The sequence below is a fragment of the Ursus americanus genome, chromosome 20, assembly GCF_024610735.1.
Source record: "Ursus americanus isolate L20-20 chromosome 20, mUrsAme1.1.p, whole genome shotgun sequence".
NCBI lineage: Eukaryota > Metazoa > Chordata > Mammalia > Carnivora > Ursidae > Ursus > Ursus americanus.
This window is the reverse complement of record NC_142146.1, coordinates 12,703,324-12,728,911: the sequence shown is the minus strand read 5'-3', so window position 1 is coordinate 12,728,911 and position 25,588 is coordinate 12,703,324. Positions and strand designations below refer to the sequence as shown.

The following is a 25,588-nucleotide window of genomic DNA, read 5'->3' as shown; positions in this document are numbered from 1 at the left end:
AAACCTAGCACATCAAATTGAATTTCTAAGCAGTAGTCACATTATGTACCCTTCACTAAACCTTATTCAAAGTCAAAAATTCCTACAGTTACGACAGCGAGGACATCAGGTGTTTGAAATCTATATTAGTATTTCTAGACTACTCACACTTTTGCTCCATTTCTTTAATTTCTTCAGGAGGAATTTTCAATTTGTCAATATGTTCTCTAACAACACTTGCCCATTTCTGTAGAGAATCCAAAGCAGTCCAAGGCTTTGACATATCCACAACCAGCATAACTAGAGTATCCTTCAGAGAAATGGCATCCAGCGAAAATTTAAGGAGGCCCTTGTGATATAGGTCTCCATCTAAGATCCATACATTACATCTTGTTTGATCTATAATAGACGAAAGAAAGTTACCAAGGCAACAGGATTAAGTTATTTCATTACCCAACTAACAATACTACCTGGTGTCTTAGGGCACCTCCACAGGAGAGGTCTCCTTTCACAAGGTTGGACTATTTAGGTCAAAGGCCTAACAAACATTCAGGAAAATGATTTAACAGTCAACACAGAAGACCAGCAGCCTCTACTTCTTATTTCTCAATCCCAAATCACAGACATGAATTACATGTTTTTATTCTTACCACAGAATCTCTCTCCTTATCAGCAGACACAGCCATGCATATTCAAGATATTATACATAAAATGAAAAGGCAAGTGATGTAGACAAGAAAAAAAATGGCTGATCAGATTGAAAAAAGCTGGGGAATAGATGACATTTTTGTGTCAAAAATGAGAAGGTGAAAAGGGAGTCAACCAAACAACCCTAGGATACTATTATTTCACTATCTCGGGGGGAAATGAACTGAAAAATTGAGATTCTTCAAGGATAGCAAGAAAGCTAGTCTGCACACCGAAATACCTTAAGATGTTAAAAAATATCACTGCATGAATCCCAATCCAAACCAATAAAAATATGCCCACGCATAACTATTCACTGACTAGCATGACAGACTAGGACTCCTAGTGAAAAGTGACACACTAAGAGAAGTCAAAGACTAATATGAGCAGCAGTGCACCTCTGGAAAGGCCTCAGGAAACTTGTTCTACATACAAATGACACTCACCTTCCCTGTCTTCATCATGAACATTTAAGTACAAATATTCCAACCCTCTTCCTTTCTTGTACTCTTCTATTCCCTGAATTTTTCTTATCAAGCTTGTTTTTCCAGCTCCATCTTCACCTGTAAAAGAGGGTAACTCTTTATAATTGTAATACGGATTATTTAAGGATGCTAGTTTCTAGTGCCAAGTGAAAAACCCAACTGCAACTAACTTTAACCGAAAGGGTAATTTGATGGAAGATATCTAGGTAATTATACAGCTGAAGATGCAGACTTCAGCTCCAAGATTCTTTGTCCTGGTGTCTCCGCCCTTCCTGTTAAGTCTGGTTCTATCCTATTACAAATAGCTTCCTCTATGGGTATTTTTCAGGAAGTTCAACTCTTATGTCATCCCAGTTTACTATACAAGGAACAAAAGACTCTCCCTACTGGCTTTCAGTATGAAGAATCTCAGGTAAAGACTCTTAATTAGCCTGGTTTGGTCACCCACCCACCGGCCACACTTATGGAGGATGGATGGTACATCAAAACTGACCAGGGCAGAAATTGTGGCTGTAGCCTCACCAAAACCATGAAGTCATAAGAAATATTAGTAAAGGAGAGGGGTGGGGGTAGTAAATTGAACAAGAACAAGGGGAAAAGGAATGCAGAACGGACAAAAATGAAATGCAGACTTAAAAAATATTATATTAAAAATATATTAAATATACTTTAATAAGTATTTTATAATATTTATATATTTAATAAATATAAAATATAAATATATATTTTATAAAAATATATTAAAATATTAATAGCAAAAACACAAACAACAAGTGTTAGCAAGGATGTGGAGAAAAAGGAACCCTCTTGCACTGTTGGTAGGAACGCAAACTGGTGCGGTCATTGTGGAAAACAGTACGGAGGTTCCCCAAAAAGTTAAAAATGGAACTACCTTCCCATCCAGTAATCCCACTACTGGGTATTTACCCAAAAATACAAAAGCACTAATTCAAATAGACACCCCTATGTTTACTGCAGCATTATTTAGCCAAACTATGGAAGCAACCCATGTGCCCATTGACAGATGAATGGATAAAGAAGATGTGGTATATATATATATACACACATACACACACACTGGAATATTATTCAGCCATAAAAGAATGAAATCTTGCCATGTGCAACAATATGGATGGAGCTAGAGAGTATAATGCTAAGCAAAGTAAGTCAGTCAGAGAAAGACAAATACCATACGATTTCATTCCTATGTGGAATTTAAGAAACCAAACAAGCAAAGGGAAAAAACAAGAGAGAGACAAACCAAGAAACAGATTCTTAACTATAGAGAACAAACAGGTGGTTACCAGAGGGGAGGTAGGGAGGATGGGTGAAACAGATGAAGGGGAGTAAGAGTACACATTTATCGTGATGAGCACCGAGTAATGTATAGAATTGTTGAATCACTCTATTGTACACCTGAAACTAATAACACTGTGTGTTAACTAGTCTGGAATTAAGACAAAAAACTTGGAGCTCCTGGGTGGCTCAGTCAGTTAAGCATCTGAGTCTTGATCTTGGCTCAGGTCTTGATCTCAGGGTCGTGAGTTCAAGCCATGAGGCTGTGGAGCCCACTTAAAAAAATTTAAATTAAATTAAAAACTTATAAGAAAAAAAATGGGGAGCCGGGTGTGGGGATGGGCTAAACAGGTGATGGGCATGAAGGAGGGCATGTGTTGTGATAAGCACTGGGTGTTATATGTACGTGATGAATCGCTAAATTCTACTCCTGAAATGGAACTACGGTATTTATTAACTAACTTGAATTTAAGTAAAATCTTGGAAGAAAAAAAAAAAAAAGAAAAAAACCCCTGCATCTTTATAAATACCTCAGATAAGAGGTACTTCCTAGAAATGGTAGGTAACAAATGAGATTTTATCTACAGAATATGTCTTCATTGGCCTTTTCAGATGTTTTATGAAACACGTCTATTTTCAAATGTCTGCATTTGCCATCAAGACAAATCACATCAGAGTTCATTTAGGTGTAGAAAAAAGTGACAGCTGCAGAAATTGATCATTTTGAGGCTTAAGACTTATGAAAAGAAGAAATGGGCTTAAAATATGTGTAAAATATGAATGTTCAATTTCAACCAACTGTAACTCCCAAATGTTAAAGTTGAAGAAGAGAGAAGAGTAGTGGATAGAAGTTTTGCTCCCAGAAAAATTCTGTTTCAGGTAGCAGAGTGCTTCTTCAGACATCTTAAGAATCTTCTCTGTGCCAAGCATATGTTAGAATATTCTTCGGAATAAGATATTCTTCTGTTTTTGCCTTCATTCCATTTTCTCCTGAGAGCCAACAAGAGTCACACTCTTGAGAAGGTTGACTTGGATTCTCTTGAAAGGCTGGATTATTGCCATGTTCCCACAATCTTTGTGACTAGCCTGTTCTCAATTTTCTCACCTCTAAGTAGAGCGGATTTCATTAGATTTCCTTACAGCCTGTGTGTGTCTGTGAAATGTTCTTTATTCTCAATGTGTATACTTCCATTTTGTTACCAGAAGTGAGAAATTTTGAAATCGCAGGGTGGGGAAAAAAATCTCAAACTACTGTACTTACCATATTACATTTATTTGACAGTATACTCTTTTTCAAAATTAATGTTGTAATATTTATCTTACAATGGCTCTCCAACGTGCTGAATATTAAGAGGCACAACTATTATCGTTTAAAAATTTCAGGAGAGAAGAAATTACCAAAACAAACTTTATTCCCAATCTTTAGAGGCAGAATCAAGAGAATAGGAACATGACCACCTGTCACTCAGAGGCAGCCCACAGAGAAGAATGCATTGCATCATTTTCTTTTTCTTCTGAAAATAGCAATGACCCCTGGAAGAAGGAGTATCTTTTTCTTTTATGAGTCATAATGTAAAAATAATCAACAGTATTATTTTAATGGCCTCTAAAATAGCAGCTCTGTTGCATACTGGAAAAGAGTATGCTTTGAACTTAAATTTATATGAATTTAGATCCCGGCCCTGTCATTTCCTACTGATGAAACTTTGAATAAGATACTTATCTTTGGCAATTCTGAGTTCCAGTATCCTCGTCTGCCAAATGGGAGATAATCACCATTGCCCATTACAGTCATAGTTATGTTAGAATTACTGTTGCTTAGATGAGTGCAGCGGGCACTCTGGAAAATGTTTGCTGCTCCTGCTACAGAGATGGAACGGCAAGCCACTGATGGTCCCATCTGACTAGGATGTTTGGGCAAAGGGAGCAGTTACAGTCCTTTGTTTTTTGTTATATAGAAACACATGGACAGACTTGAAATTTTAGCCTTTTTCTGCCCTAACTTCTTAGGCTTTTGTCTTTCAAACCCATTAATACACAATAAAGTTTCCAAAGTGGATAAGGAAACAAAATTTATATCCTTCATGCAGGGATTTGTAAAACTCATTAATATTTTGGCAAAATTTCTGTTGTCTGAGACCAGATGTATCAGTGGCTGCCCTGCAAGAGGCTTAGGAATGTACATTTCATTATGGAAAGTGTAGAGTTAAAAGGCACTGTAGTCACAGGTACTTTCTGGATACTGGGGATACAGCAGTCAACAAAACACAAAAATGCCTGTACCGCTGAAGCTTTTGAGGGTAGAGGGTGACTAAGCAAAACACATACTATGTTAGTAAGTTCAATGGAGAAAAATAAGATGAGAAGGAACAGGAATGTAAGGGAGGTTGTGATTTTAAATGAGGTGGTTAGGAATGGCCTGCCCAAGGAAGTGATCTTTGAGAGAAGGGAGAAGTTTAGGCAACACAGAGGTTTCGGAAGAGAGTATGTTCTAGGCAGAGGGAACAGCATATAGGAAGTCTTTGAGGTTGGAATCTTACATTAATAATTATGAAGGCGAGTGTCTGGGGGAAAGGTAACAAGAGTATGATACTGTTTTTGTGCATATTGAAACGTGACGTATTTATGGGACATCCAGGTAGTGATGACCAGTAAGCAGTTCAGGAGAGGCTGAGGCTGGAAGGGAACGTGTGGGTCACTAGTACAAGTGGTACTGAAGTTGTGTGTGGAGCTGCTCCTGGAGTTACATTCAGAGGGAGAAGAGTCCAAGGCTGAGAAAGGAACCCTGGGGAACACAAACGTTGGGTGGGGACGGAAGAGCAGCCTGCGAGGAAGACTCAGGACCAGCCACCTCCAAGGTCCGTGGTAGAGCAGCAGAGGGCGATGTTACCGAAGCAGTGGCAAGGGAGAGCCTTCCCTGACTTCTGTGTCTTCCTCTTCCTCTCTCTGCCTGGAGTACCGCTGTCCCCGCCGCAGGCTAACCTTAGTTCAGGCCTACTTCGTTTCTTGCTAGGACTCCGTTAATATCTAGTTACCTAGTTTTCTTACTCCTTGTCAGCCAGTCTTCCACACTTCTGCCATAGCAGTCTTTCTAAAATACCTAAACACTGCCAGTGGCTCCTAAAGTTCATGCATTCAAATTATTTGTCCTTTGTGAAAGGACACTTCTTTGCCTCCAGGCCTCTGTATATGCTTTCCTTACTGCCTGGAATGATTAACTGTCCAGGGCTCATTAAACACTACAAGATCTGGCTAAAGTATTACCTACCGTCTCTACAAAGCCCTTTCTCATTTCCAGGCAAAACCAAGGATATTCCCTTAGGGCTGGCTTCCTGGTTTGTTGCCTATCTCCAGTGTAGTCCTAATGACAGTATCTTGAAATTGTCTCCTGCTTGTTTTCCCTCTCCAGTTTACAAGCCTCCCAGAGAACAGCGGCTTTGATATAAGGATCTTTGCATTCCTCGTGCACAGTGTAGTAAATGTCTAACTTGACGGTTCTCAAAATGTGGCACCTACACCAGCAGCATCAGTAACACTGGTTATTTGTTAGAAATGCAGATTCTTGGACTCCCACCCCAGAAATCTAGGAGGGGAGGCCCAGCAACATGTGTTTAATAACCCCCCCAGGTAAGTGTGGCACTTTTGAAAACCGTTAGTCCAGTGAAATGAATGATGGACATTTACTCAGAGGAATAAACTCTGGTCTCTTAAGTAGGGGAGAACTCTTCAACTTCAGTCCTTAGAAAAAGGAAATAGCCAGGGCACCTGGGTGACTCAGTGGGTTGGACATCTGCCTTCAGCTTGGGTCACGGTCTCGGGGTCCTGGGATCCAGCCCCATGTCAGGCTCCCTGCTCGGTGGGGAGTCTGCTTCTTCCTCGCCCTCTACCTGCTACTCCCCCTGCTAATGCTTGCTCTCTCCCTGTCTCTCTCTCTCCCTCTGTCAAATAATAAATGAATAAAAATCTTAAAAAAAAAAAAAAGGAAACAGCCATGTTCTCGTGATGGCTACAAGAACTTAAAATACAGCATATGTAGTTAAGATGGACTATATATTTGATGTCATGAATTTGGGCTCAAAACCTATTTGGAGGCTATGGATTTAAACCTTTACAATTAGATAAACTAAAAGGAAGACACAAACTTGTTATCTGAAGAACAATTCCATAAATTTTTCTTTAAAATTCCATTAGCCAACATATATTACATCATTAGTTTCAGATGTAGAATTCAATAATTCATCAGTTGCATACAACACCCAGCACTCATCACATCACATGCCCTCCTTAATGCCCGTCACCCAGTTACCCCATCCTCCCCCACGCCTCCCCTCCAGCAACCCTCAGTTTGTTTCCTAGAGTTAAGAGTCTCTCATGGTTTGTCTCCCTCTTTGATTACTTCCCGTTCAATTTTCCCTCCATTCTCCTATGATGCTCTGCACTGAAGAACCAGTCCATAGTATCACCACTACAGATAAGCAAATCAGTGACTATTTCGAGGTGATATTATTATGGTTTTGGGTCTTTTGCTTCTGTATGTTTTTTTAAATTCAGAAACTTTTGTATTTAAGTCATTTGAAATACTAAAAAGGATCTGAAATAAACCCATCTGATTCTGACCCTTTTTTAAAGTATCTTTTTATTTTCTAACATCTAAAATAGGAATTAAAAAGATAAATCTTGCATTATATTAAATGAAGTTTTATCTGATCACCGCCTATTTTTATGGATGCATATATACTTTAGAAAATAAGACATTTTATTGTTGATTTAAGCTTCTATTACAAGTCTGGGCACTAAGTTTTTGCCTATAATATATAACATTGTTTCTGTGGGATAATAAGTTTGCAGTTGGTGTCAATTTAACTTAGAGGACTCCTTTCAGTAAAGTAGTCTGTCGTAAGAGAAATTGTGATTCTTTTCTTTCTAGTTCTAGAATAGACTCAGATTTTTTAAATTAATAAACTTTGGGTTATTTTATTTATTTTTTAGAAAAAGACAGCATTTATGTGCAAGTGGTGGGGGAGGAGGCAGAGGGAGAGGGGAAGAGAGAATCGTAAGCAGACTCCATGCTCAGCACAGAGCCCAATGCGGGGCTTGATTTCACGACCCAAGCCAAAATCAAGAGTCAGACACTCAAACAACTGAGTCTCCTAGGTGCCCCAATAAACTCTGTTTTTTAGTGGAGTTTTAGGTTCACAGCAAAATTGAGTGCGAAATTCAGAGAATTTATGAATATCCCGTCTCTACAACCATACAACCTCCCTGACTCTTGACACGGTAGTACATTTATTACAATCGGTGAACTCACGTTGACACATCATTATTACCCCAAGTCTGTTGTTCACGTGAGGGTTCATACTTGGTGTTGTACATTATATGGGTTCTGACAAACGTATAATGACATGTAGCTGCCATTACAGTATCATACACAACAGTTTCACTGCCCTAAAAATCCTCTGCTTTGCCTATTCAGACTCTATAAAAGGTAAAGTTTTCATGGATCTCCTCACATGGTGATTTAAATTATTCTTATTATGTCTAGTGCTCCTGCATACTGAAGTGACTACATAGAAATGCTTTAAATTCTATTTGTGTATAGTTCTTGAACAACTACTTGAAAATACTATAAACTAAATGCCATAAAAATGACAGAGTTGATAAAATTCAAATTAGCAATCAATAGAACAAATGATGTTTTGCTTAAATTAAATGCCAGTGTTGGGTTTAGTAGAAGCACTTATATATTTTTCACTAGTTAACTTTATTATTTCCATTTTAAGCATGATGGATCATCATGGGGACAATCATTGTCATTATCATAATACTGCTATTTTCAACCCAATCCGTTATTTTTTTGGCCCATTTTGACAGTACACTGCAAAAAATAGCACTGAAAAGGAAGTACTTATTTAATGACAAGTTTTTTATTGCCTGTTTAAGGTGATCCTTATTGCTCTGAAGTGTTGGAAAACAGTTCATAAAAAGAACCAGTCTGGTAGTGAAGAGAAGGGCCATATGCACCCCAATGTTCATAGCAGCAATGTCCACAATAGCTAAATTGTGGAAGGAGCCGAGATGCCCTTCAACAGATGAGTGGATTAAGAAGTTGTGGTCCATATATACGATGGAATATTACTCAGCTATCAGAAAGAACGAGTTCTCAACATTTGCTACAACATGGACAGCACTGGAGGAGATAATGCTAAGTGAAATAAGTCAAGCAGAGAAAGACAACTATCATATGATTTCTCTCTATGGAACATAAGAACTAGGATGATCGGTAGGGGAAGAAAGGGATAAAGAAAGGGGGGGTAATCAGAAGGGGGAATGAAACATGAGAGACTATGGACTCTGAGAAACAAACTGAGGACTTCAGAGGGGAGGGGGGTGGGGGAATGGGATAGACCGGTGATGGGTAGTAAGGAGGACACGTATTGCATGGTGCACTGGGTGTTATACACAACTAATGAATCATCGAGCCTTACATCGGAAACCGGGGATGTACTGTATGGTGACTAACATAATATAATGAAAAATCATTAAAAAAAATAAATTAAAATAAATAAATAAATAAATAAACTCCTAGAGGCAATGATATATTTTACAATAAATTTTGTATAACTGGCAAAAAAAAAAAAAAAAAAAAAAGAACCAGTCTGGCCAATACAACTGAATATAGTACTGGCTGTTCTGGGAGCTTTCTTTCGTGTCTGACAGATCTGTGTGTCCTCTCTCTGTTCTGTCTGCATTACTTGGCCTCAGCCTGTCACCAGCAGGGCTATGAACACCTGTGCACAAGTGAGTACTGCAATCTTGCGGAGCATTTGGATCTAAAGATGGTCATTCAGAAAATCCAAAACATAATTTTTCTTAAAGTTTAACATGAAAATGAAAACAATTTTTAAATTTTCAGAGAACTCATAAATATTCTCTAGGAATAAGTCCTTAGATCTAAGAAACTCACCTTTATTATAAGTATTTTTAACATGATATTGCTAATAACGAAGCTCAAGAGACAATAATATGTAGTATCTAAATAGATTTACAATATTTAAAAAAATCCCTACCAAAACTAGCCTAGTTTTAAAGTTTTTAAACTTGTGCCAAGTTTATTTTTTTTTAAAGATTTTATTTCTTTCAGAGAGAGAGAGAGAGAGCTCTCTAGCACACCAGCAGAGGGAGGGGTAGAGCAAGAAGCAGAGGAGGGAGCCCAACGCAGGGCTCGATCCCAGAACCCCGATCCCAGGACCCCGGGGATATGACCTGAACTGAAGGCAGATGCTTAACTGACAGAGCCACCCAGGTGCCCTATAACTTACGCCAAGTTTAAATCACATAATTTCTGGGGCGCCTGGGTGGCACAGCGGTTAAGCGTCTGTCTTCGGCTCAGGGCGTGATCCCGGCGTTATGGGATCGAGCCCCACGTCAGGCTCCTCCACTGTGAGCCTGCTTCTTCCTCTCCCACTCCCCCTGCTGTGTTCCCTCTCTCGCTGGCTGTCTCTCTCTGTCGAATAAATAAATAAAATCTTTAAAAAAAATAAAAAATAAAAATAAAATAAATCACATAATTTCTTGCTACTAATATTTTTTATTAAGTTCTTTATTTTAATTTCAGTCTAGTTAACAGTGTTATTAGTTTCAGGTGTACAATAGAGTGATTCAACAATTCTATACATTACTCGGTGCTCATCACGATAAATGTGTACTCTTACTCCCCTTCATCTGTTTCACCCATCCTCCCTACCTCCCCTCTGGTAACCACCTGTTTGTTCTCTATAGTTAAGAATCTGTTTCTTGGTTTGTCTCTCTCTTGTTTTTTCCCTTTGCTTGTTTGGTTTCTTAAATTCCACATAGGAATGAAATCGTATGGTATTTGCCTTTCTCTGACTGACTGACTTTGCTTAGCATTATACTCTCTAGCTCCATCCATGTTGTTGCAAATGGCAAGATTTCATTCTTTCATGGCTGGATAATATTCCAATGTATATATATACTACATCTTCTTTATCCATTGCTTCCACAGTTTGGCTATTGTAAATAATGCTGCGATAAACACAGGGGTGTCTGTATTCCTTTGAATTCGTGCTTTTGTATTTTTGGGTAAATACCCACTAGTGTGACTACTAGAAGGTAAGGTAGTTCCATTTTTAACTTTTTGAGGAACCTCCATACTGTTTTCCACAGTGGCTGCACCAGTGTGCATTCCTACCAACAGTGCAGGAGGGTTCCTTTTTCTCCACATCCTTGCCAACACTTGTTGTTTCTTGTGTCCTTGATTTTAGCCATTCTAAGAAGTATGAGGTGATATCTCATCTCATTGTAGTTTTGATTTGCATTTCCCTGATGACCAGTTATGTCTCTGTTTGGTCATTTGTAAGTCTTGTTTGGAGAAATGTCTGTTTATGTCTTCGGGCCATTTTTCTTTCTTTCTTTCTTTCTTTCTTTCTTTCTTTCTTTCTTTCTTTCTTTTTTTTTTTTTTTTTTTTGATCTTCTGCCCACTTTTCAATTGGATTTTTTTTTTTATTTTTTGGGTGTTGAGTTGTATCAGTCCTTTTTATATTTTGGATACTAACCCTTTACCAGATATGTCATTTGCAAATATTTTCTCCCATTCAGCAGGTTGCCTTTTAGTTTTGCTGATTATTTCCTTCACTGTGCAGAAGCTTTTTATTTTGCAGTGATCCCAAAGTTTATTTTTGCTTTTATTTCCCTTACGTTAAGAAATATATCTAGAAAAATGTTGCTATGGCCAATATCAGAGACATTACTGCCTGTAGGATTTTTATGGTTTCAGGTCTCACATTTAGGTCTTTAATCCATTTTGAGTTTATTTTTTTATATGGTTTAAGAAAGTGGTCCAGTTTCATTCTTTTGCATGTTGCTTTCCAGTTTTCCCAACACGATTTGTTGAAGAGACTGTCTTTTTTCCCATTGCATATTCTTTCCTGCTTTGTCAAAGATTAATTGACTACACAGTTATAGGTTTATTTCTGGGTATCCTATTCTGTTCCATTGATCTATATGTCTATTTTTGTACCAGTACCATACTGTCTTGATTACTACAGCTTTGTAATATAACTTAAGTCCGGAAGTGTGATACCTCCAGTGTTGTCTTTCTTTTTCAAGATTGCTTTGGCTATTTGTCTTTTGTGGTTCCATACAAATTTTAGGATTGTTTATTCTAGTTCTGCGAAAAATGCTGTTGGTATTACAAAGATGTAGTCTTGTTCTACTGTTCTATACATCTTCTAATCACATTATTCGTCAGACTATTTTTTTCTCTTTTTATGTTTTTAGGCACTTAACCCATGGCCTCTGCCTGGTTCTCTTCTCAGTATACAAACATGCTCCTCAAAAGTGAACATCCACTAAATTCATACCACACACCATCCCATTCCTCATCCTGCAGCAGAGTGATCTTCCTCCAACAATCTCCTCATGCCACTTCTCCCTCTTAAGACCCTTCAGGGTATTCTGGTTAATGATACACAAAAGCTGAAGTATTTAGAGTGAAGCAAACTAGCATCAGCAACTTACTTTGTAATGCATAAAAAAAAGGGGGTGGAACAGTGAACTGCTTATGTGATAAAGCAAACACAGCTAAGTTTAATGGTAGAATCTAGGTTTGGGTATATGAGTATTCACTGTAAAATTCCTTTAACATGTTTGTAAGTTTCATAAGATGTCAGGAAAAACCCTCAGGCTCTTCCTGCTGCTCTTGCCATAAAGTGTAAACTATAAAATGCAATGTTCCTTACAATAGCACCTAATTTTTCTGCCCCTCTCCCACCATATCCCACAACCCACATGCTAGGCTCCAGCCATTCACAACTTCTTGCAGAGCACTAAGAGGGTGCTCTCTCCCAACTCTTGAATCTTCACACATGCTCTCATTTCTTTCTGGAATATTCTTCCCTTCCCCTCACATGTGGGAGAACCGCAGCTTATCCTGGTCTCAGTTTAGGTTCCCTTAGGAAGCTTTCTTTGCCTCCCTAAGTCTGGTTAAGCGCTCTCCCTCACACTCCCAAAAACATACTGTACACTGAAGACACTGCAGTGTAGTGTGTCAGCTCATTTATGCGTTTCCTTCAGCAGAATATAAGTCTGCCAAGCCTAACCCCCTTCATTCAACGAATATTCTTTGGGCAAGTTCTCTTAACAGTAAGCAGGATATAAAGTCCTTGCTTTTAAGATACTTACAGATAAGAAATTATCCTATTCTTAACAGACACTGTCCCTGCTTGCTCAACAAAAACAGAAACCATGTTGTCTTAGTCTTTTTGGGCTGTTAAAACAAAAACGCCATAGGCTAGATGGCTTTTAAACACAGAATTTATTTCTCACAGTTCTGGAGGCTGGGAAGCTCAAGATGAAGGCATTGGCAAATCTGACGTCTAATGAGGGCTTGTTTCCAGGATCATAAACAGGTGTCTTCTCACTGCATCCTCACATGGCAGAAGGGGTGAGAGAGCTCTCTAGTGTCTCTTTTATAAGGGCCCCAACCCCATTCATGAGGCCTCTGTCCTCATGACCTAATCATCTAGGAAAGACCGCACATCCTAATGCCATCACACTGTGGGGCAGGATTTCCACATATTAATTTGGGAGGTACACATTCACCCTATAGTACCCATCCTATAGTCAGAAGATCCTTTACCAACGTTCATTATCTCTTAATCACAACTACAGTCTCTATTTTCGTAACTATACTTCATCTGTAATTACTTGTCCTGGACTTTTATCCACAATCTATAAAAATAGATTAAAATGCATTCATATCTATAAAACTCAAGTGGCTACCTCTCTTCAATAACAGATCAATTAATTGTGTAACTCATAATACACACCTCTTTCACCAAATTTAGAAAAGCTTGGCCTGAGTTGTCAGTACTCAGATGCCTTGCCATAGCCAAGGTGAACTATGTTTGACATATTAAAAAGTCCATCATGAACCCCTTCTCTTTATTCAATTATGCAATTAGAAGGATTAAAAAAATATTAAAATGCAGGATACCTATATTTGGCATTGACAGACATTTAAAAACCATCTTTACTGGCCAAACCATTCAAGAAACAGAAGTCACTAAATTCCAAGTTATTTTTAGAAAACAAAATAGAACCTAACAGTTTGAAAACTAAAATAAAAGAAAAATAGCTATATACATACTTAATTCTAAGCAATTAACATACCTTTAAAGTGGCAAGCAGGGCAATGGGGCTTTTGTGGCTTCAAACCGAAAGTAATCTACAGATTCAATTCCATCCCTATCAAAATTCCAGTGGCATTTTTCACAGAAATAGAACACACACTCCTAAACTGTGTATGGAACCACAGAAGACTCTGGATACATCAAAGCAATCTTGAGAAAGAAGAACAAAGCTGGAGGCATCATGCTCCCTGATTTCAAATTCTGTCACAAGTTACAGTCATTAAAACAGTATGGTATTGGCATAAAAACAGACACATATACCAATGGAACAGAACAGAGAGCCCCAAAATAAACCCAAGCATATATAGTCAATTAATTTATGACAAAGGAGTCAAGAATATACAATAGGTGAAGGACAGTCTCCTCAATAAATGATGTTGGGAAAATTAGACAGCCATATGCAAAATAAAACTAGACCACTATCTTATACCATACACAGAAATTAACTCAAAATGGACTGAAGACTTGAACATATCTGAAACCATAAAGTTCCTAGAAGTAAACACAGGTGGTAAGCTCCCTGACAGAGGTCTTGACAATGATTTTTAAAAATCTGACTCCAAAAGCAACAAAAGCAAAAATAAACAAGTGGGACTACATCAAACTAAAAAGCTTCTGCACGACAAAGGAAACCATCAACAAAATAAAAAGGCAACCTACTGAATGGAAGAAAATATTTGCAAATCATATATCTGATCAGGAGTTAAATGCGAAATACATAAAGAATTCGTACAATTCAACTAGCAAAAAACCAAACAATACAATTAAAAAACGGGCAGAAGACAAGAACAGACATTTCGCCAAAGACATACAGATGCCCAAGAGGCACATGAGAAGATGCTCAACATCACTCATCATTAGGGAAATGCAAATCAAAACCACAATGAAATATCACCTCACATCTGTTAGAATGGCTAATATCAAAAAGACAAGAAAAAACAAACGTTGGAGCAGATATGGAGAAAAGGGAACCTCTGTGTCCTATTGGTAGGAGTGTAAATTGGTGCAGCCATTGAAGAAAACAGTGTAAGGTTTCCCCCAAAATTAAAAATTTTGATCATATTTTGACCATATGATCCAGCAACTCTGCTTCTGGGTACTTATTGAAAGAAAATGAAAACACTAACTTGAAAAGATACATGTACCCTCATGTTCATTCCAGCATTACTTATAATAGCCCAGATAAGAAAACAACCTACGTGTTCGACTGATGAATGGATAAAGATGATGTGAAATACACAGTATTCAGCCATAAGAAAGAATGAAATCTTGTCATTTGTGACAACACAGATGGACTGTGAGGGCACTGTGCTAAGTGAAATAAGTCAGACAAAGACAAATGCACTATGATCTCTCTTATGTGTGGAATCCAAAAAAATCCAAAAAAACTCAAGCTTATAGATATAGAAAACAGATTGGTGGTTGCGGGGGATGGGAGGGTGGGTGAAGGGTGTCAAAAAGTAAAATTAAAAAAAAGAAAGTATTCGACGCCAAATACAAAAATAAAAGGAGGAAAGACAAAAAAACTCCAGAAATATACGAATATTTGGGTGACTTTTACAACACTAAGGGGCATTACAGTACATCAATCAATGATACAGACCATTAAAATCACATAAACACTTCTTAGAATAACTTAGAATGAGATCTTAAAATTCTCCTATGTTACCAAAACCACAAAGAACCATGGACAGCACAGAGAAAAATAAACAAAATAAAAACCATCTCTAATGACCAAACCATTCAGGAAACAAAAATCACTAAATTCCAAGTTATTTTTGAAAAAACACAGAACCTAATGGTTTCAGCAGTAAAATAAAAGAAAAATAACTATAGATATACTTCATTCTATGCAATTAATATATCTTTAAAGTGGCAAGTAGGGCAATGAGGCCTGCATGGTTTCAAAAAATGCTGAAAGAATTCATCTACCTGTCATGTATAAACTCTAAGAAAGCTTTATCTTCAGTTCCTCAGCCTTCAGCTGGCAGTGAAACAGACATACTAGCTTTAAGTGTGCAAGCCAAATAGTTAATGATCTGTAAACATACACTTACACAAGTACTGAGAGTTCTGTTTAAAGAGACTAAGATGAAAGTCCTTCTACAAAGAACCCTTTAATGATGCTGAAGTTATTCTCTAAATATTTTATCTAAATTTTCATTTTATATTAGATTTTCTTAAAGAGGGCATATTTTACAGATGTTTTTAAAACAAATATTTCATAGATCAAATTATATTCTAATAGGGCTATTTTCATGTCCTCATCCAGGTGCCAGGAAACTTTTTATGTAAAGGACTAAATACTAAATATTTTAGGCTTTGCAGTTCACACAAGGTCTCTATCACATATTCATCTTTGATTTTTTCAAACCCCAAATCTTTAAAAATATAAACAAACCAACCCCGTTCTTGGCTTGCTGGCCATACAAAAATAGTCCACAGGCCAAACCTTGTCCTAGTATGTGGACCAAAGGAGGAAAGACTTGTTGATCAGATGACAGTGAAATTCCCCAAAGCAAATAAGTCTGTATTCTAAATTATTTGTCTGAGCGCTGTTCAAATCAGTCACTCTCTGTAAGCCAAGTCTAAGATCCACGCACTTAAAAGAACTTCAATTTTATTTTAATTTTTAAAAAGATTTTATTTTTAAGTAATCTCTACATCTAATGTGGGACTCAAACCTATAACCCTGAAATCAAGAGCCGCATGCTCTACCAACTGAGCCAGCCCGGTGTCCCAAAAGAACTTCAGTTTTAGCATTAAGCAATAAAAACCATCAATTCTTATTTCTTTTGAGGTCAAGTTTAAAAACAAAATTGATTACAAAAGAAAGTCTCTGTAAACTCGACCAAAACACTATAGGGATAAAGGTGTACTCATGATACTGTTTTATCACCCCAACAGATCTCTAATTCAACACCAGAGGTAATGTTCATAAACTTTATAATGACAATTTAATTAACAGATTTAGAAATAGGAAGATTCAGAAGATGTGATTTCTAACTGTAACAATATCACAATTAGTTGTGTAAACCTGGACAAGTCAAGTATTTCCATGTGCTCCCCATCTTCTAAGTAGAGGGGGGTAAAAGCAGACAAAATTTACGGTGGCGGACTTAAAATTCTATGACTATTATCAATTCATTACTTCTTGGTTAGTGATACACCAGAAATAAAATCCTTCTATAAGACATCAACAGTGTTTAATTTAATTTTTTTAAAGATTTTATTTATTTATTTGAGAGATAATAAGAGAGAGAGAGCACGAGATGGGGGATGGTCAAAGGGAGAAGTAGACTCTTGCTGAGGAGGGAGCCTGATGTGGACTCGATCCTGGGACTCCAGGATCACGACCTAAGCTGAAGGCAGTCGCTTAACCGACTGAGTCACCCAGGCGCCCCTCAACAGTGTTTTAAAAAATAATATAAAAACAAGAATCACGGGTGCCTGGGTGGCTCAGTCAGTTAAGCATCTGCCTTCGGCTCGGGTCATGATCCCAGGGTCCTGGGATGGAGCCCCACATTAGGCTCCCTGCTCCGCTGGGAGCCTGCTTCTCCCTCTGCTCCCTGATCCTGTTCTCTGTCGCTATCTCTGTTCTCTCTCTCTCTCATAAATAAATAAATAAATAAATAAATAAATAAATAAATAAATAAATAAATTCTGAAAAAAAAAAAAACAAACCCCAAAATCACAAGAAAATGAACAGTCAAAGCAAAACACTTAAGTACTCACGTAATACATTAATAATAGCTATCTTCAACACTTCCAGTATACGCCACAGTTAGAAGTGTTTTGCAAACATTATCTCCTATAATCCACACGATAATCCTAAAAGGTAAATAGTAAATCTGAAAGATTAAGCAATTTGCTAAAGAAGGGTCAGGATTAGAATCCAGCAATGCTCCTAAACACTATAGACATTGCCCCTGTACTTGGAGCAGCTTCCAGTCTTCACTCACGATAAACAGGGATGACAAAAGATACAATTAAGCAGTGCACTGCCTCCTCTTTCTCCCCGGTTCCTCTCCTGTTGTGGTGGAAGGCTGAGACACTGCTCTTCTCGCGCTGCACAGGTCTGGATGCCGGATACCTGCTCTCTATGCCGAGCTTTGATTCACGTCTCCACAGCTATATTAGATTCATTATGGCCTGCAGCATCAGAATAATCAGACCAGAAAGAATTCTAGCCTTTCATGTTCCTTCTTTCTCCAAGTGAGATACCAACATTTTGAAGTTGATATTTTTTATTTGGCCTGGCATGATGTAAAAGAAATCATCCTATTTTATCTGAAAGCTCTGGTGACAAGAGCCATGAGGGGTCTTCACTGGAACTATTTTTGGACTCATACCTGCTACGTGGCCTTCCATAGGTTATCTGGATGACCCAGGCAGGGTGGGGGCTTTTGGTCTGCTCCCCATCTCACAAAGAGCATCTCCTCCCTTGCCTCAGCTGGCAAGAACAGGGAGAGGCTGCTAATCAGCTGCAGCATCTGCACCCAGTGGTTCCAAGTAAACATGTATGCATGGCTGTTGAAGACTACATGCCTCTAATATGTCAAGGAGTACCTGTATAGTGGAAAGTTAGACAAACTCAATTTTGAATCCCACTTCAGCTGTGTAACCAGGGGCTCAAACCGTCTTCTGTAAAAAAATGAACATGCTATATAATAAAGCAGAACACCCAAGCAACAGGCATAGCACATGATGTTCCTATCCCATCTGATGGCCAAAGCTCTACCTTTGAACATCATCATTCAGTAATCCACATTAAAAAACAGAATTTATCCTTTATCATTTCCCTCACTCTCGCAGACTAACTAGACATGAACTGAAAACCACTGAGTTTAATTCAATAAAGATTTATCACAGCCAATAAATGCTAATCCCAACAGTTATTAACAGTTCCTATCCTCCAGGAGGTCAAAATTACACTAAGAGTTTTTAAACAACAAATATGGTATATATTCTATAGTTCAACTGTCTTTAAATTAGGTTGCCAACTTTTAACCTATCTACCAGACATGTAAAGACTAAAGTGAATAATCCTTAGTGTTAGTAAAGGTGCTAGGTAAACAAGTACTCTCATATACTGACAGTAGGAATGTAAAATGGAACAACTTTCCTAAAAGACTGTTTTGTAATATATAGAAAGACCCTAAAGATACACACTTTTGATCCAGCCATTCAACTTACAGGAATTTATCCCAAAGATAATGGGATAATATTGGGCAAAGTGGAAACTCAGATACAACAATAATAATCTGTTTACCCACCAGTTATAATCATGGCATAACTATATATATTATTCAGACACTAAAAGGGAGGAATCCACATCTATGTCATGGAAAAAAAAAACAAACACCCAACCCTGATGGAGTAAAAAAAAAAAAAAAAATCTGATTTCAAAATAGTATATAAGGTATGAGCCTATGTTTAAAAAACAACTACAGACACATAGAAAAAATGAACACTGGTATCTCCAGGTGGTGGGATTATGTGTTATTTTCATTTTCCTATCTTCATAAAATTTCCTTTCTGACAAGAAACACGTATTACTTTACAAGTTAAAATAGTGACTTCCAATTTTGAGAGGAAAGTGCTTTAAGACATAATTTCTTTTAGTTCTTTTAATCCCAGTAAGTATGAAAGAATCTCAGTTAACAGATCAGGAGGTTGTAATTCGCCCACAATGCCACAGCTTCAAATGGTAGGAAGGGCTGACTCCCAGCCTGGTGCCTCTAGGTAAGGATCCCACCGCACCTGAGCCGCCCTGGCCTTTCCACTAGGCGTTTAGTTTGCAACTTGCTCCCTTAGTCTGCAGCCCAGTGTTCTCCTCCTCCCCATGTTACTTAGCAAAATTGTACTCCGACACTATCTTTTCTGCAAAATCTTATGTGACCTATTTCGCAATTATTTTATACTGGCATTTGATTTTCCTACTTTGAGTCTTTTCCCACAGGAGTTTATAAGCTCCTAGAGGGCAGGGACGGAGTCCTATTTATTGCTGTTTTCCACAGATGATACAGCAAAGCATTGTATGGACAGCAAGTTCTAATAAATGTTTGATGAACAAACGAATAGAGATAACCTGTGAGGTCTAACAGCTACTCCCTGATTTTACAAATAAAATAAGGCCCAAAAAGATTAGTCCATGGTCACTCACTTACTGGGTCCTTTCTTTTTCCTAACTCAAGCTGTGCCCTTGTTCACGTGGGCTCGAGCTCTCTCTCAGCGCTGTAAGAAATACATGAACTCCTCTTAACACCTCTTAAACCTATGTTCAGACTATACCGCTGGCTGGAATAACAATGATATTTTAAGTAAAAGCTTGTCACCATTCATTCAGCATTTATTTACTGAGCCCCTATTACGTACCAAACATCATACTCCATTAGTCAGAAAACTCTATTAACTGGCATCTGTGCTTACTGATACAACTGATGCCCATAATACCCTAAAGTAAGGGTCCACAAACCAGCACACAAATCTGGTCTGCTACCTGTTTTTGTAAATAAAGTTTTGTTAAACAATGCCACACCCATTCATCTATGTATTGTCTATGGTTGTTTGGGGGCTACAAGGGCAGAGATGAGTATTTACAACAGAGACCATATAGCTCGCAAAGCCTAAATTATTTACTATCTGGCCCTTTACATAATAGGTCACTGACTGACCATTGTAAAATACTGATATGTCACTGGAGTCTCAAAACACTCTATACACGATATATCTTTAATAATGGCAACACGTAACATGCAGTAAGTAATTCTGTTAATTCTTTGAAAATTACCAATCCAGTATCATCTATATCCATATCAAATATGTGGTTAACATTCTATTCCCTGTAGCATATTCCGATAACCAATCATTCCAGAAAATAGCATTAACATACTTCCACTGATAAAAATCTGTGTTTTCCAGAAGTCATGGAAACTTGATGATCTTTAATCCCAGCTCCTCACAAGGTAACAGTTTCAGAGTGAACAGTCTCATTATTTTCAAAGTCGGTCCTCACATAGAAGTTACTTCTGTGAACAGATCTCTAGTTCCGCTATATATCTTGAGGTTTCCTACCAATAATTCAAGCATAATAGAAGCTAGTTTTATTCCTGAATAAGAAAGACTATTTCAAACATACTTCCTGAAGATGCTCAGCATTTTGTGGGGCTTTGTTGGCTGCACACAATCCTGGACTAGTGCCTTCAGGGAAAAATACAGACTCTAGATTTCTTCTCTGAGTAGAGTCAAACAGCCCACATCTACAAGGAAATACTTTCTTAATTTCAGTCTCACTGCAATATGTCCTCAAAATATTTCTTTAAAAATATTTAACAACCCACAAGCTTTAGAATGTAAACAAATTAAAGAATGTGGGATCAGATGAGACTTCAGAGATCACTAAATCCAAATATCTTAATTTAGAGATGAGAAAGATGAGGCTTATGTGATTTACCAGAGGGCCAACCAGTTTTCATTAATTTATGTTGGCCCCCAATCAGAAAGTTATACTGACGTTCTATTTATAAGCCAAGCACTATGCTAGAGGCTAAGATTACATATGAATCTTAGTAAGCACTGAATTCATTTAATCTAAATCGATGGGATTTTTTGCAATGAAACAGATACATCAGGAGAATCAGATGAAATTCCTTAATATAAACTGTTAAACACCTTACTTTTCCTGCAAAGAGAGCTCTCTTTTCCTTTAGGGAGACAGTCCAGTGTATAGGTTAAGAATACTGTCTTTCAGGGCGCCTGGGTGGCTCAGTCGGTTAAGTGACTACCTTCAGCTTAGGTCATGATCCTGGAGTCTCAGGATTGTCCCACATCCGGCTCCCTGCTCAGCGGGGAGTCTGCTTCTCCCTCTGACCCTCCCCCCTCTCATGCTCACTCATTCTCTCTCTCTCTCAAATAAATAAATAAAATAGTAAAAAAAAAAAAAAAAGAATACTGACTCTGGAGGTAGTCTACACAATTTAGATTCCTGATGTTGACTCTGGATGCATAACTCTACAGCAAGTTACTTAACAGCTCTGTGTTTGTTTCCTGATCTTTAAGGGGATAATCAAATTCTGTAAACAATCCTTACATGGCTGGTACATGTAAATGCTCTGTAAGTGTTAGGTACTACTACTGTTTTTTCTTTAGGGAGTTTTCTTAATAAAACAGAGGAAAGTAACCAAGATATGGAGAAAGTGCCCTTTAAAAAGCAGCTATTAAAATATAATTACAATCATTGTAGTAAAAGTTGATTAAATACAAAGGGTAAAGAGGAAAAAAAATAGTTCTTCAAAGGGCAATTTATAAGTTAAACCCTACTTAAAATATGTGCACGAGAATTTTTACCTTTAATATTAAAAATAAACTTTACTGAAGCCCATTCTCAAAATCTTTCAAGAAAGAAAATGGGTAAGCACTAATGTCAGAGTGTTTCTGGATTTCACTACAGGTCAGGCCTAGGTAGATTAAAGGACTGCTTAACACAAGTGCCATGGCCACAGTGGTGTCCCTCAGTAAGCTGCATCCTAGAATCCAACAAATATTTGGATTTTACTTTAAAATAATTACTGGTATTTTTACTCAGTGATAGCCTTTTTAAAAAGTTACGCAGTAGGAAGAATAAGAGGCACTCTCTCCCCTGCGAGGACTTGCATCAAGTTGGAAAGCCATGCCAATCACAGAGCACAGGGTCTTAATAACTGTGTGACCTTGGAAAACTCACTTAACAAGTCTTTAAAATTCATTATCTCATCTATAAATTGGTGCTATGATCTACCTCTCATATTTGGAGGTGGTGAAAGAAGGGCGGCAAGAGGGGAGATAAACTAAGATTTATATGAAAATGCTTTGAGAATGGCTCATACACATGTATACATTGCTGGTCCTCATCCTCTTCTCCCACAGGCAGTGGGAGGGAAGGCCATGTGGCACACTAAGGTTAAACTGCAATCTGTGTTGGCGTACATAAGCAAGCCTTGATCATTGTTCCTATTTCAACTTGTTTCTGGAAATGTAAAACCTTATTACAGTCTCAGATTTTGCTTTTTAAATACAGGACTCCGGAGATCACCATAATTCACGAAAGACACATTAAGGCCAAACATCCTCCTGCACCCTCAAACTCATAACAAAGAAAACCACAATACCTATTTATATATTTCTTCCCTCTACCAGCACAGACTGAATGCTGCTATAAAATGTGATGGTAAAATGTCTTTAAGAAATCTTGAGAGATATTTTTAAAAATTAATCCTATTTATGTAATCAGTATAAAAATCTGTTCTTCCAAAGCTGAAAAGGACTTTGATGAAAATCCCAATAGTACCCGAAGAAAAATTTTAAGTTTCAAGCTTGTACAACTTGATACTAGATGGAGCCTTACACACTATTAAGCTCATAAAGAAGGAAATTTAATCTATTTTAAGTATGGAAGGATTGAAGTGTCTGGGGCCTCTAAGTACACTCAGTCATATACACTGATCCAGTGTCAAAGGCAGGTTAAAAAAAGGGTTAAAAAAAAGCATGGTGCAAGCTCAGCACATTAGGGACATCAAAAATGAACAAAACTGTCACTTTTGTTTCACTACAACCAGAACAATCTAAGTAATATCTAATGTACAGAAATAATTGAGAGGAACTTAGAAAATGAAAACAAAGTCAGGAACCTTACAATGGCAGTATTCGAAAAGAAGTCTTATTTAACTTAGAGTCATTAAAAAAAAATCCACTTCAATGAGGTCACATTAAGTCCATTTTAATTTTGCAATTAATAGTAATTTGTTTAAATTAGTAAACTTAGAACATTTTCTGGGATTTTTTTTTTTTTTTTGCATTTGGATCCTAATCCATCTCTGCCCTATAAATACCACTTATGTGGACACTAATTCAATTTTCAAAAAGAGAATTCTGATAAAACACTCTCTAATTCAGTTAAAAGAAATCCATCACAAAAAGTCACTGTGCTGTTATCACTTTACAAGTATTATCTCATCAAGTCCTCTCCATAACTCTAGAAGGGAGGTGTTATTATTTCTATAACACCCACTTTGAAGATAAAGAAACTAAGGTTTCTAGATATCAAGGAACTTGTTTAAGATCATAGGACTGTGACTGAACTCAGGTTAACATGCAGTAGGTACTTCCAATCCCATTAAAAATAAGATAAAAACTAATTTTTCAACTAGCTCCATGTAATAAAGAACATCAAGTATCATATATTCTAGATTGGCAGCAATTCGGGAAAAACAAGTAATCTGTCGACAATGTAAACATTTTTATTAAAAGCAGACCCTGTCATGTAGCATTTTACTTCTTTGTTTCCTTTCCTGTTTTTAGATGTACATAAAAATAGTCTTGAGACACCAATACCTAAGTTTTTACAATTTAACCATCATTTTATAAGCAAACGTCAACATCTCACATTTAAAGAATATGAAAGAAATGTCTTCTGTAAATGACTCAGGAGCTAAGCCTGCAAAACTGTGAATCTGTGATTTATTCTCACTCAATGTCCAAAATGCCCACCCTCAGAATCAGTAAAGAAATAAAATACTTAACTTCCAGAGAGCACAGGAGCTACAGAACAGGAAAACTGAGACATTAGATCATTTCTCCTTATTACAATCATTTGGCTGAAGGGACTGGGCTAGTAAGGTGTTCTACTGTCCTTTCCAAATTTCAGAATTATAAGTGACAGTTAAAAACGCATTTGCAACACGAGTCCATTGTACCCGAAAAAGCTGAATCAAATAAGAACATTTACCACGCTTACCAGGTCTCAATTTCTAGCTTCTCTGTCAATTATACAAAGAGTCAGCTATTAAATATTAATGTCATGCCATTTGCACTGGAGCTCTTGCAAAGAGCCTCCTGCTACCAATTTTTGTTATGAAAGAAAAACCGTCCCTTTTTTCTACGCAAACCCCAAGCCTCTAGAATCCTTCAGATGGGCTACCGCATTCTGTCCTTCCCATGGGAGACTGTCAGGGCCACCTCCACATCCAGGAGAGGAAGGGCTCTGGGGAGGGCGGGTCCCCATAGGTACCGGGGCCGGGGTCCCCGTTCCCTTTCTCCCCCAGCTGTCAGCGACAGGTCCGGCGGCTGGGCGGGGCCAGGCCCGGCTGTCCGCACAAAGCGAGCGGGCGGGCGGGCGGGCGGACCCTGACCCGGGCCGGGGTGGGGGCCGGGCGGGGCGGAGCGAGGCAGGGGACACTTACCCAGCAGCAGTACATTCTTCCCCGCGGGGAGCTTGGAGCGCGAGCGGGTGGAGACCTCGCTAAGGATGCAGGACCTAGCGGGGAGCAAAGGCGCACGCTAAGGCCGGGGACCGGGGCCCGCGGGAGGGACGGACCCGGCCTCGGCGCGCTTGGGCGGGGGCTGCTGAGAACGCAGTGGCCTCGGCACGGGATCCCGAGGTGTCCGCAGGGCCGGGAGTGTCAGTGGGGACCCAGGGAAGGGTGGGGTCGTTACCAAAGGTTCTGCCCGTCCTCGTCGTCGCCCGCTGCGGCGCCGCCGTTGCCCGATGTTAGTTCGTTAGCCAAGGGGCCCCCTGTGTAAGTCGAGGCTAATCCGGGCGGGGAGGAACCGAAGGAGCCGACTCGGCCCACAGCCGCCATCTTGGTCGGGAATCACACCACTCCCGGCAAAGCTGAATGAGCGAGGCGGCGGCGGTAGCGGCGGCGGGAACCCGGATATGGAGCATTCAACACACGGGAGCGGGGCGGGGTCTGCGGGGGCGGAGCCGCGGGCGCTGCGGGGACGGACGGAACGAGGGAGGACGCAACGCGCGTGCGCTGCAGTCTGTCGAACGCGCGTAAGGAATGCGCGTGCGCGGGCGGCCCGACAGGCGGCTGTGCTGCGCGCCCGGTTCTACAGGACTCAGCGTGCTGAGAAACCTCCTGCCGCCCCACCCTGGGCTGCAGCAGAGC

The 25,588-nt window shown here is 38.7% G+C and overlaps 1 protein-coding gene across 1 annotated transcript in view; it reads right to left on the bottom strand.

The window, feature by feature from the left end:
* Nucleotides 1–25,380, bottom strand: part of DYNC1LI1 (dynein cytoplasmic 1 light intermediate chain 1) — a 40,603-nt gene extending 15,223 nt beyond the window's left edge. Inside the window, exons 1-4 of the mRNA XM_045776107.2 lie at nucleotides 25,131–25,380; nucleotides 24,878–24,951; nucleotides 1,113–1,229; nucleotides 148–378 (exon numbers count right to left, since the gene is read on the bottom strand). Coding sequence (XP_045632063.1) covers nucleotides 148–378; nucleotides 1,113–1,229; nucleotides 24,878–24,951; nucleotides 25,131–25,276 — 568 coding nt within the window. The 5' untranslated portion in view covers nucleotides 25,277–25,380. The remainder of the gene's footprint in view (nucleotides 1–147; nucleotides 379–1,112; nucleotides 1,230–24,877; nucleotides 24,952–25,130) is intronic.
* Nucleotides 25,381–25,588: the final 208 nt, after the last annotated feature.